At 36.8% G+C, this 13,772-nt stretch overlaps 1 protein-coding gene across 1 annotated transcript in view; it reads right to left on the bottom strand.

The window, feature by feature from the left end:
- Window positions 1-12,999, bottom strand: part of LOC137296179 (ribitol-5-phosphate xylosyltransferase 1-like) — a 178,616-nt gene extending 165,617 nt beyond the window's left edge. The window contains exon 1 of the mRNA XM_067827891.1: window positions 12,628-12,999. Coding sequence (XP_067683992.1) covers window positions 12,628-12,784 — 157 coding nt within the window. The 5' untranslated portion in view covers window positions 12,785-12,999. The remainder of the gene's footprint in view (window positions 1-12,627) is intronic.
- Between the last annotated feature and the right edge of the window lie 773 nt (window positions 13,000-13,772).

The raw sequence follows: 13,772 nt of genomic DNA, 5'->3' as shown, positions 1-13,772 counted from the left end.
TGATAGGAAGGAAAAGCAAATTCACGCAAGATATTCAATATGGCTGCCACTGTGGCCATGATGAAATCATTATTTTTTTACAGGGTATCTGTATCAGTGTTTTGAAGTAACTCTTTGAGGTTTCCATCTGTGGTATTGGAATCAAAGGACTCCTTGATCCTTAAGATTTCATATCAGCATTGTAACAATAATCCCTTGACTTATGTTTTTAATCTTGAAATTAAAACATAGGACAAATATAAATAACTCTGTGCAACCATAATCACAGAACTTCGTCATAACATTGACAGAAAAACATAGAGATTTGGAATGTCCCCAATGAAAGTGTCAATGCAGAACTCAATAACCTGCCTTCATTTACAGCAGTTACAATATTTCGATTGAAAATTCAAATTAATGACAGGTCAGAAATACCTTGACATGTTCACAAAGCCCACTGTCAGCTAATCCATGATACTCGTTACTCACAGGTGACTTGATCGACAGCTTTATATCTCTACCCGTGATTTACAACCATCTTGGTACTAATAAAATTCAAGTTATTATTGATGAAGATTGGGAGGCTGTACAAGATGGAGCTAGTCAATACGCTCCAGCTGCTGCAACTCTGTCATGGTTAGGATTCTACAGCATGTCCAAACTCCACATGGTAAGAAATCACTTGAGGCAGAACATTCCCAAATAAAAGGACAACTAGTGGAACAAAGCCGTCACAATAAAAGTCAGCACTGTCAGCTTGTTCCCCATTAATCTACCATATACCTAAACACACCTTCTTGCATACAGACCTGTTCGGATTAAAGTACTGTCAAGATGGTGCTGACTGTATGAGTTGGCTTAACACCTCTTTGAACAGCGTTTCAGTAACAGCACCTGTCACCCTCTACATTCACATAAGATCTCTTTTCAGACTAAATGATATTTTATGAGTCAGCTTGATGTGGGGCGAAAGCCAGAAGTGATGTAGATGTTTGACATCACTTTAGGGCGCTGGAGTAGCTTAGCGGTTAAAGCGTTTGCTCCTCATGGTGAACACAAGGGTTTGATTCTCCACATAGGTACAATGTGTGAAGTCCATTTCTGGTGTCCTTTCAGCTGGAATATTGCTTAACACGGTGTAAAACTATACTCAGTCACACACTCACTCATTCACTGATATCCATCGTTGTGAATACAGATGGTGCAAACATTATCATGGCATTCTTAACACATAATCAGTAGTTTAACCCCCCAAAACCAAAACCAAGCTAATTAAATCTATGTAAAAGACAGAGTTACTTTTACAATTCCAGCTTCATCATGAGCGTGATGAAAAGGTGAGCGTACCCTGCCCCAACACCCCTCACAAGGAAAACAAGGGCTAATCAGTTATCATTTGAAAAATATCCGAAATTTATGATAAAATTAAAATAGGAAATTACATCAGATATCACTTTTGACACTAATATGTCTGAAATTAAGGAATGCAATTCACAATGCGAGTTACTCAAGCCCATGTTCTGTCTCAGGTATCTGAGGATATTAGTAGTTCATGTTGTATTTGTAGGACTCTCAAAAAATACCACACATACAAATATTTTAATGTACAATGAACAGCATTCAGAAATGTTTTTGTGACTGTTTTTATGTAGAAAAAATTTGCAGCATATAAAATGTAATTGTACCCAGAATTCAGCAAATGGATTTCTCCAAATTTGACCAATAAAATAATGTCACAAAAAAATATTTTCATGACTTTCAAAACCAAAAATAACTGTATGTACCAGGTAATACTAAGTTTTACTGTATGTCTGTTGCAAAATTAGGACTCACTGTCACATACACAAGCGACCTTATCTCAGAGTGAGTGAGTGAGTGAGTTTAGCTTTACGCAGCACTCTGCAATATTCCAGTTATATGGCAGCGGTCTGTAATCGAGTGACTGGACCAAACAAGCCAGTGATCAACAGTATGAATATGGAAATGCACAACAGGAAACCAATGACCAATGTCAAACAAGGCTGCGAGCCTGACCTCTTAATCTCGTTACTTGATTCTTATAACAAGCATAGTCGCCTTTTGGAGCATAGTGTCATGGACATATTACATCCTCTACTGATAAATAAGGCAGCCTTGGTTAGTGGTTAAGCTTAAAGTTACCTACATATCATGGCCGAACGAACTTATCAGTGTATCCTAATGTTACCTGAAGGTTTGTGACCCATACCCAGCCTGTGTAAAAGAGATGACTCTGCTAGCATCATGTATGGTTTATTCACAAAGATTACTACACCTAAAACATATTTCTGAACAAACAGTCTTGTAGTTGAGTTACATGTTACACATCCTTGAAGTAAAGAACCAATACACTGTCTCACAAAAGAGCAATCCAGCATATTTTCAAAGTCATGACTGACCTTTTAATAAACATATACCTCAAACTATTCATAATCTCTCATGGAGTTTTGGTTCGGTAATTTAATCTATTTTGGTAATCATCTGTGGAAAAGATGGTGTATTAGATTTGATGTTGCATGCAACTCATTTGGAAATCACGAACTGTTTTGTGCAATTATTATTATATCCAGGAAACAGATGTACATAAATATATAGTAGTTGGAAATAATCCCACAGTTTCCTTACAAATAACAATGTCAGTGAGTACTGAGCGTGTCTGCCTTTCACCAAAGAAGTGAGCAGTGTTGGGCAGACGTCCATTCAGTGAATATTGACTTCCCCTGTAGTGAACTTGATGACCATGTGTCTACATCCAACATTTCTGTTTGAGTACATTAGCACAACTGATTGCCCTACAAATGATCAATTTTCTACACCTGATTAATCAATTAGAAACATAATTACAAATCTTCGCAACATTCTCACGGTCCCCAGTCTACAAAAAGTGACACATGTTCGCATGAACTTCAATAAAAAACACAACAAAGGACTAGATAAACTCAATACTAATGCACTACGATAGAACTTGACAATAGGAATGTTCGCCCATGCCACAACAAATTGATTTCTTGTTTGTCAGAAATATGTGAATCCAGTCTGTGTCTTTGATAACTGGTATGCAGTCCAGTCTGGAAAATATCTTTTGGTCCAGTAAGCATTGCAAATAAAATCCATACGATAAGATAATGTCAAATGACAAGATTGGACTAACAGACTTACAAGTTTTGGGCAATGACTGTGTTTCTGTAACCTAAACTAAAAATTCCTTGACAATCATAAGAAAACTCAAATATCCATAAGTTTGACGCCAATTCAACCTAAAAAAATATCAACATAAGATTATAGTAAATGTGGTGCAAATATTGCTGATATTGCAGTTTTATCAAACCCTGTCATGAATTGCTCACTATGGGGTTGTCAAGTCCGAAAAAGTCTGTTAAAGGTTAAAAAACCCAAACTTGCAGTTTGAACAATATTTGAAGGATATGTGACAGGTTTTGTGCAGAAAAGAAGACGGAAATAGATCCCATAAAAAATCTAAATTTGGTGTTTTTTCATCAGTGATCAGTCAGCAGTGAGCAGAATCACTGCAAAATAAAGAGGTGCGTGGGACAGCTTGGCATTGCAAAAGCTTACTGACTAAGTGAAGTGCGGTAGCCTTGCGGTTGCTATTTTCCATAAAAATATGTCCTTCCTGAATTCTATTGGTTTTGAATTCAAAATGAGTGAGTAAGATTTTAAGGCAATATTCCAGCATTATCACAGCAAATGACACCCAATCTGACTTTACCCAATGTACCTATATAGGGAATCAAAAAGGGTCTTTGGCATGAGCAGCAAACACTTTAACCCTATGGCTACGCCACTACTCCTTGGACGCAAAGACTTTTGTTGAATTCAAACAATAAATTGTGTATCTGCTCTTGAACTGGAAGTGAAGAAAATGAGTGACTGAGCTTAGTTTTACACTGCTTTGGCAATATTCCAGCAATATCAAGTGGGTGACACCAGAAATGGGCTTCACACATTGTAAGTTCATGACTGTGGTTCAGAAGCATTGGATCACACAGGTGATCGATTGTACCTGATTAAATTATGCAAGAATGCAAAATGGTTAACTGGCACTAGTTTAGCTCCATCCAGGTTCCAGGTGCATTGAGTAGGTTTTTAAATTATCACTTGATTGACAGAAGTTATCTGGGTACTCAAATAGTAGGAAAGATGAATAATTAATAAAATAGATACAGGTTTTTCAACCTCTTAAACAAAGTAATTATCTAAGAAACCGCTCCTCGCTTAAGATCAATATAACTTTCATGTGCATCTTCCATATAATTGTTCTTAATGATTGAGTTGAAATATCAAATTACCCAAAAGGTTGAGATTTATCTGGAACCATTAACAGATACAACTTTACTAAACCTTCAAAGAAACATCTAGTGATTATCTAAGAAATTGCTTGATCAGATCATTATGTCATTCATGTATATCTTAGATACATTTGTTCATTATAAGAAAGGTGAAACGGCAGCAGAAATATCAGATCAACCAAAGGTTGAGATTTATCTGAAATTCTAAAGTAAATGCCCTTGATAAGGAAATTTGGTAATTTTGTTTAAAATTTGAGACCTGTTTCCTATATTCAGATGGCTTTAACATTTTATACTAACAATTACCTTTAATTATCTGTGACAGAACATTCAAGACTATGCATAGTTTCTGATCTCACAATCACTGCAAGTTGACCTGACTGAGCATCAAATTGAAAACTACTGTATCAACCTGGGAATATTATCAATTCCAATGTGTGTATTTAGCACATATTTGCTGCAAACTAATAACAGCATGTTGCAGACTCTGAAATGGTCCAGATAAGTCCCAGCTATGTCTTCATTTTACCAGGCAAAATATTTAACATGTTTTAAATAAAATGTCAAAGATGTTGGGTGTTCTTTGTTAAAGGTATCTTCTGCTCTGTACTAAAGGACTGGTTCTTGGACATATAATTTCTTAGAGATTTACTTTTCCGATATAGGAAGGAAAGGAAAGTGCCCATTCTACTAAGCCAGATACAGCCATTAACTACTGCGATTATTCACACTTTAAAATAAATCAGAAAAAGGCCCTCACTATGTCAACAGATTTTACAAAATATTTCACAACATATGTTCTTTTAAGACAAATTCAAAACTGCTTTACGTTCATGATGATGGTGATCACATTCTTTCTAAAATGTACAATTTTCCTTAAATTCTAGTCCAAGCTACATCCTTGACTGCATCCTACAGAGTCATCACATTGCAACAAGGTAACAACTTTTGTTTCATCTAGACACCATTATTTGCAATGGCTGCTGTCATGCAGTTGAAACATTGCAGAGAGGTAGAGACGTATGGCTGATCATTACTGAACTAACTCCATGTCCACCAACATAACTGCACGCCGTATAAACACAGTTGAAACATGACCCTGTTCACCTGTACATTGCACAGATATCTTTAAAGTTTAAACTACCTCTTCATGGCAGCCACTAGCTTGTGTGCTGCCATGAAACTCTGGCCGTGCAGACTATGAGCAGACGTAAGATACAATTCAACATCAAAGCACAGTGAACTAACCTACTGGCCATTTTGGCTGATTAATTAATTCCTTAAGTGAGGACCCAGAGAGGCATTAGCACCATATTGCTGCATGCCTTAAAGTACACAGCCTTCGAGTCTGAATGTTCTGATCAGCAGTAATGCTAATATTCAATTTCCGAGTAATGGTTTATAGACTTAGCAGCCCTTACAAACATCTGCTACCAATGTTCAAGACCAATATAATTGTAAAGCTGCCAAGTAGCCTGATGCTCTCCTCCCTAGAATATTACCATACATATTTCTTCATCTAAGAAATCCGAACACTGGGTGCATGACAAGATTCATACACCAAGCGAAAGCACCATCGTCTGGTGAGAAAGATATTGCGGGGTGAAGTTTGAAATGAAAGCCTGAAGTTCTTTGAACATCCAGGCCCTTCTATCGCATTCAACAATTGTATGCATGCATTTGTTGTGTAATGATACATTCAGCAATATTCCAGATATGTGACAGCAAATAATCAGGATCAGACAATCCAATGATTGATATTGTCAGGCTATACTAAGCTGCTGCACAAAAAATTGGTCTTCAGCAACCGATGCTTGTCGAAAGAGGTCATTAACAGGATAGGGTGGTCAGGCCTCATGACTTGGTTGAAACATGTCATTGAATCCCAAGTACATAAATCACAGCTCATGATGTTTGATCACTGGAATGTATGGTCTAGACTTGATTATTTACCAACAGCCACCGTATAGTTGGAATACTGCTAAGTGCAGGGCTTAAAAAAGGAGAAGAACATGGCACGAAGACACACCATCAACCAATTCACCCTGGCTGACCTGTCAAGTTGACTTTGATGTCATGCAAAGGTTGTTCAGCCAAGGAACAGAGAACAATTCTAGTCCACAATCCCTTCGGGATAACACAGAAAACAAGTCAGATGACCACATAACTGACAACTAATGAACTACAGAATGCAAAGACAGGGATTTGTCTATAAAGGCAGTCTGAGCATCTGTCATTTACACAGACAGTCCAAATTCATGACAAAATGTTTTGGCAGGTAATAGACAGAAGTTTTATAGCACTATCATCAATTGTTACAGCTTTCAAAGTGTGACTCACTTTGAAGCTAGTCATTTAACTGCTCCAAACTAAGAAATATAGGACAAAAAGTTGAGCAATTGTTTTAATGGTTACAAATGCTGTTTAAATGTTGACACAGGCACAACACTATTTGTCATGTGACAATTCATGTCTGGGCATACACATGCTCAACCTTAGGATCACACTAAATTAGTCTCACACACAGGTACTACAGTACACATGCTCAACCTTAGGATCACACTAAATTAGTCTCACACACAGGTACTACAGTACACATGCTCAACCTTAGGATCACACGAAATTAGTCTCACACACAGGTACTACAGTACACATGCTCAACCTTAGGATCACACGAAATTAGTCTCACACACAGGTACTACAGTACACATGCTCAACCTTAGGATCACACGAAATTAGTCTCACACACAGGTACTACAGTACACATGCTCAACCTTAGGATCACACGAAATTAGTCTCACACACAGGTACTACAGTACACAGCTTTTTAATGAGCATGCTTAAGACAAAATGCCAGATATAACCTAGTCACTTGCTAAACATTTTAGTTGAAATGTCTTGTGAAATGGACTCACACAAAGGCACCTCTTGCAACTTTCACCACTCTTGTACATATTCAGTATACTATGTTTATAATGTGCACGTTTAGTAATAAATTCCAGATTTAACACAGCAACTTGCACTATATTTTACTTCAAATGAGTTATTTGAGCGCATGCTTAACAGAAAATTCCAGATTGAACACAGGAACTTACTGCATATTTTAGTTGCAATGAGTTATTTGAGTGAACCATTCCTATTCACCACAACCATAGCTTACAATATATTGTTACTGCTGACTGGAGTTTTGTTCACTTGTAGAAACAGATAGTGTGCATTGTTAACAGGTACAGAATGAATTGTTACTTTCACACCTTCATTTCTGCAAAAACTATTATTAGAACATTGAAACATACTTATTAACTTACAGCTGTGTGAGAAAGATGGTAGGGAAATGTGCTATAACCTGAGTAAAATATGGATCTGTATGAGAATCCTTCACTTCAATCTCAGGGGTGAAAAGAAAATCAGCATAGCCTGATTAACTCATTCTACTTTCTACTGATCTACATCTATCATTCAGCTGTCAAATATGAAAGTTTGAAACAGGATTGGAAATTGCACCAAAAAGGTCAACTGAATTCTTATTTCAGGAATATACTGTAAATATTTCTTGTTGTTCTTACGGCCCCTTGTAACTGGTTCTACAAGAGACAGAAACCTGTTCCATATTGACTCAGGTGGATGTTCTAACATCGCTGAAACTTCAATACATTTTCTCTCCCTGTGAACAGATGTCTCCTTGTATTACCTTGTGTAAAAATATCTGGCCACTCAAATCCAAAATTGGCTCAGAAAAACATATCCAGCTTCTCAGGTGACCTTCGTATTGAACAATTATTTCAATTATTTCCTATTCTCATTAAAAGCCAACCATTGCCTAAGAACCCACAATATCCTCTCCATGAAAGGCAGTTTTCAGCCAACGTCATTAAATTTTATCGGTCCCACAGCATGTTTGACTTAAAATGCTGCAGCAGAAAGTACACCTGATAACATTTGCCAAGTGCCGAGATCCAAGCTCTGGAAATAGTAACATCATCACTTCTAGATAATATACATGATGCATGACGTAAACAGCTGCAAGCGTGCATGTTTTTTCGAACATTATAGAAAACTTAGTAACTTTCAAATTTAATCTTGTGACGTGAAAACAAACTTTCAATGATTTGAGTACGCAAAGCAATGTTTGTTTTATATTTTCAGACAGCTAGTTCCACATGAATGATCTCACTGGGATTTATGGTGTTTGGAACAGTTATTTAATACGATTTCAAATAAGCATGACAGATGAATGGGTGGAAAAAGTAACAGGACATGGACATTTACCAACTTGAAATCTGTGACAGCCCTATAAACACAGAAGGATCCTACCACTGAGGCTGGGTAAATGGAACAGAGTGTGTAGGCTGTTGCTACAAGCACTTGCTCATGAGGCCCATGGATCAGGTTTGATTCCCTGCACATTTCAATCAATATATGGCATACCCATTCTTTGCAAAATAATTATTCACCAAATACGGTAATAATAATCCACTGAGAGAGAGAGTGTGTGTGTGAGAAAAAGAAGGGGAGAGAGTCACGCACAAGGAGAATGGACAAGAGATGGAAAGAAGAAAGGTGATGCATTGTTCAGATATTAGTTAAACAAAGTGAACAAAATACATACTATCCAACAAAAGTTTCAACTCACTAGTGTAAATGCTGCCACTCAATTAAGTTACCTGTTCGAAACTAGATTTTGGAAAATATTCTATACTGTTTTACGGTACAGTTTACACATGGACTGATGCATAGTAAAACAAATTTGTAATGTTGAAACGATTATTGTCATGAATTCAATACATGACGAAAATTGGTGATTTCTTAACAAAACTTTACACCAAAATGCAGCTGTTCAGTTCACATGGATGATATCTGCACATGCTCTTCGACAATTTGATGCACGATCGTCATACAATCATCGGCTTAAGGTGTGCTGTTGGTTCCCCAAAGTTAGCGGAGAAATTCATCTTTGATGTAACCATATATATATACTTAACATACGAGTGCTCTAAGTGAGTCTAAACTTTTGACGGGTAGTATATGCTTTAATACAAGGAATATAATGCTAATAGCCAATTTTCTACTTATCAAGAAGAGACTCTTCCAATGAATATCTTACATAGTGTGTATCATGGCAACATCATGGTATCCTTGGTAAGGTCACAAAGAAAATGACAACCCAGCCCTGATCACGCATTTTAAATCGGGTCCTAAAGCCAGTCAGATCCATGAGTGTTAGCTGCAAAGAACACATTTCAGATGCAGGTGTTAGTTTAAACACTAAAAGCTTTTAGCCTAAGCCACAGCAAGCTCAAGACTGAATTGAACATGTGCTTTTTGAAAACCATGGAATCACACGACAAAGAATGAGTGTAAAACATCCATAACAGTTATCATAACAACAGTAGTATAACAGACAGTTTGGGTGACTACTGCGTGCATTTAACAATTCTAATACTGAGCCAATCCAAGTACTGAAATTGGTGAATTAATACTATTTGTAGCCCATTAGATTAAGCATGTGTACAGGATTCTTGAGGTCACAGAATACTGAACAAATTAGATACTACATTAGACGACAGTTCAGAATACAGAGTTTTCTATAAGATAAGTAATATAATGCCATAAGCATGCAGGAAACCTCAAGTTTCTTCATTTCAGGCCAGAGGTGAGGATGAAATGAGTATAAACTGTGTGAACTGAGAATGGGATGACTCCATAATGCTAGAGCTAACATGGCCAGTATTCAGTGTTAGAACTAGGAATAGGAAGACAATACAGTACAATGAGAAAATCTCATTTCAGCAGGAGCATTGCCAAAGCAAGAACTTCCGACCACCTGCCAAACCACCAAGATTGACTTTTTTTAAAATGTTATTAGAAATGTTATCATTTGTTATAACACAGGTGGTATTTGATATAAACATACATCTTACTGTGTTTGTTAATTGTTTTGTGTGTAGTTTAATTTCGGATTGAATTTCGAGAAACTCCCTCTAAACTGACATCCCTCCCTGAGCAATATCGGATGTCAACTGTACAATGTTAAAGATGAGAAAGCAATGACATAATGCAGTTCACCCTGAGAAAGGATCAACATAATATGTCTGAGCTGAAAATGGGATGGGTATAATCTGCTTGAGCCGACTGAACATCGCATCAATCTGACTGTATTATAGGCAAGGGTCTCTTTCCTGAATAAATACTGTCTGTCTTTGTGAAACAGGTCCAAGGTGAACTTCTATCCCTTTGCATATTTCAAACTTTAACAATACATGCCAAAATCAGTAGCACCATGTAATAAGGACTATAACAACCTACAAGTCTGTAACAGTATCATTCGTATCTTGCCTTAGCCACAGTTTAGACCCCCTGACTTTCCTTGATATGTTTATTGACATAAAGGCCTTATACAAAACCCATTTTCCATGGTCCAGTAGATTAGTGGTGGTATTAGTTGATCAGAGACTGACACTAAATTAAGAAAGAGATCTGAATAGAGATTCACATCTTTGCAAATAGGATACAGTTGGATAAGTATAGTTTGTACAACTTGAGGTGGTGGCAGCCTCAATTTCACACATGTCAAAGCTATGGACAACACACTGTCAGTATGAATCATCAACATTCAAGTTTGTCATCAATGCACTGGCCATTCATTCAACATAGCCACTGACTATTCACAACTAAAACCAGTTCCATAAATTGATACGCATTGTAAGAATAGAAATAACAGGTACTGAAAGTCAAATATTGAATAATTACACTAAATTTTAAAGCATAACAAACAGTCTGATGACTGGTATAATAATCTGCTTTCTTGGACTGGGATTGCTGAAACATTTTTGTGGAACCATTTTGACTTTTTGCTATGGCCATTTTGACTAGGGCATTGTGACCATTTTAACTTTTTTAATGGCCATTTTGACTACGACCTCATATTTGATTCAAAATGTGGAGAATGAAGTATGGTTGTAACAAACTAAAATTTTGAATTTGTTATAACCATGCTTACTGTTTCTTCACTTGAGAAAAGAAACATCTGCTGAATAATGAATGGCCAGCAATTAGTATTAGGAATTGTTACAACCATTTAGCAGGTAAACAGTAATGGAAACTTTCACTGATTAGATTTCCTCCTGTTGCTTGTATGTTCCTACACTTATCTAAAAAGCAGCACGCAATCCTGGTAAAGTGCTTGCACTGCAAAGGGTCAAGTAACTTGGAAGGAGGAAGCTGTTTGTTAAAACTGACTAGTATCTGTCTTCAGGTAATCATTCCTGTTGATGCATTGGATTCAACAAAGCCAGTTGTCTGGTTTCTGTTCTCATAATTTCAAAAACACATGCTCATAACTGACTTGCAATGACAAACCCCTCCAAACAGACAGGAAGTTGTGATTCACGCAGTATTTCCTAAATCCAGCAAATGGATGTTCTGTGCTATTCATGTCACCTCCTACACACATATCCAATATATAAGCTCATCTTTCTAAAACTTTCTTCACAGATGATAAACGTTAAACTGTTTCAAAAAGAGAAAGAAAAATATCTCCCAAAGCCTCCAGTTGCTTGATTAGATTAAATAAATAAGAAAGACATACCATGCAAAGATGTAGGCGATAAGATACACCCCATTAAAACATTTCTGTATAGATAAGAGGATATTTGTTACACTGTTCCTTATGCCATACATTCCTTGCACTTAGAACTGTGTCCATATAAAACCTTCATAAGATATAAGCATGTGAGTCTTAATTACAACATGGATGCATGTCACATCTGATAAACAAGTCTTCCAGCAGTCAATGAGAAAAGTGTCTGTTCACTTTTTCCTACAACTTCTTTGTAACAAATCCTTTTACGACATCTGTATGCTAAACATGTTGTGTATAGTAGTTTCAATGGGGAGGCAGGCATAAACTGTAGTGTAAAGGATTACTTGCATATTGAGTTATCGTATAACATGGTCAGTTAACACTGTGAAATGTCACCCACAAAGGAAATCAGTGAGGCATGAAAAGAAATGTGTAACTGTCAGAGAAGAGGAGGCGGGATGGGCAATCAGTGCTCTATGGGAATGTGTCGTCAGTACTTAGAGGCTGTCTAGGGTCTTTCATAACAGAGTCTGTCTGAGGCCTCTATTATCACAGCATGGAGGACGATCAAATCTGAAATTTAATCATGATTGCCTAAATTTGGTACTGTCATCACATGGGGCGGCTCATCTGTCGTTCGTAACGACCTGTCAACGCTGTTAAAGTGACATAAACAACATGCATTTAATTTAAAATTTGAAAAATGATTTTGACAGGCAACATAATGATATGTCTTACCTCTCAAACTCTGGATCTTTTCGAGAATAATCCGCTCCTTGTTATTTGTGTAAGCTGCATATAGTCTCCGTCGAAATAGGACAAATCCGGTGTAACACGTTACCAAAAAATACAGCCCCAAAACGGCATACGCTATCTTTCTGAACGTAAATCTCATGACGCCATATTGTACACATGAACACTTTCACAGAATCCAGGTAGGCCCCTGACTTTCAAACATTCCTGATTTCGCGCCTTGACTTATGATATACCTCTCAGGCAGGCATAGTTCGTGTATGAAGCTTCCTTCTTCTGCCAATCTCACGAACTATCGACCGATCATGTCGCACTCGGCGGAAGCAATCCTCCTACACATCAAAACACACACAACGTGAAAGTCACATGACCAGATGCGAGATCCACCGGAAGCTACTTGCGTGACAACATTCAATCTTACTCTTTGAACGAGCTTCTGCTGGACAGTAATAATGCTGTTGTTAAATAAAAAGTTCCCCATGATCAATTAATTGAAAACAACAGGGTATGTACTGGTTACAGTGAGGTGTTACGATACATAATATTTAATCTCACAATCATTTCACAGAGGCTTAGGCGAAAGACTTGCCATTAGGTTAAAAGTGTCTACAAATATTGAAATGCAGATAATTATGCTTTGAAGTTCACATGCACCCTTGAACAGAACAGTAGTGTATACAAATATTACAGCTCACGATTTCATGAGAATATACATACAGAAAACAAAATTACAAATTGTAAAAGAGCTGTTAAAAACCTTGTCTACCATTTTCGTTTGTATACATATGCTCATGACAGGTATATCATATTAATATTAATATTAAATATTAAATGTCTGATATTTGATATGAAAGATATGTATAAATTTTCACAGAACGTTCTATAAAAATATGTCATATATTTTCATCATACCATTTAATGACTATGCTCCATTATTTAATAATCTGTTGGTTTAATTATTATTTTCTGTTCCACCTCTTAACTATCGGCAGCAAGAAGAAAAAAATATACAACGAATGTTAGATTGTTTGAATTACAGAGATTCGTCACTGCACAGAAAGAAGACTGACTTGTTCAGTTGACAATATCCTGCCTTACAAAACGGAATGTACGTGTCCAAAAAGTACAAA

The sequence above is a fragment of the Haliotis asinina genome, chromosome 9, assembly GCF_037392515.1.
Source record: "Haliotis asinina isolate JCU_RB_2024 chromosome 9, JCU_Hal_asi_v2, whole genome shotgun sequence".
NCBI classification, from domain to species: domain Eukaryota; kingdom Metazoa; phylum Mollusca; class Gastropoda; order Lepetellida; family Haliotidae; genus Haliotis; species Haliotis asinina.
Note: the sequence above shows the minus strand (reverse complement) of the source record. Positions and strands in the feature narration are given on the sequence as shown.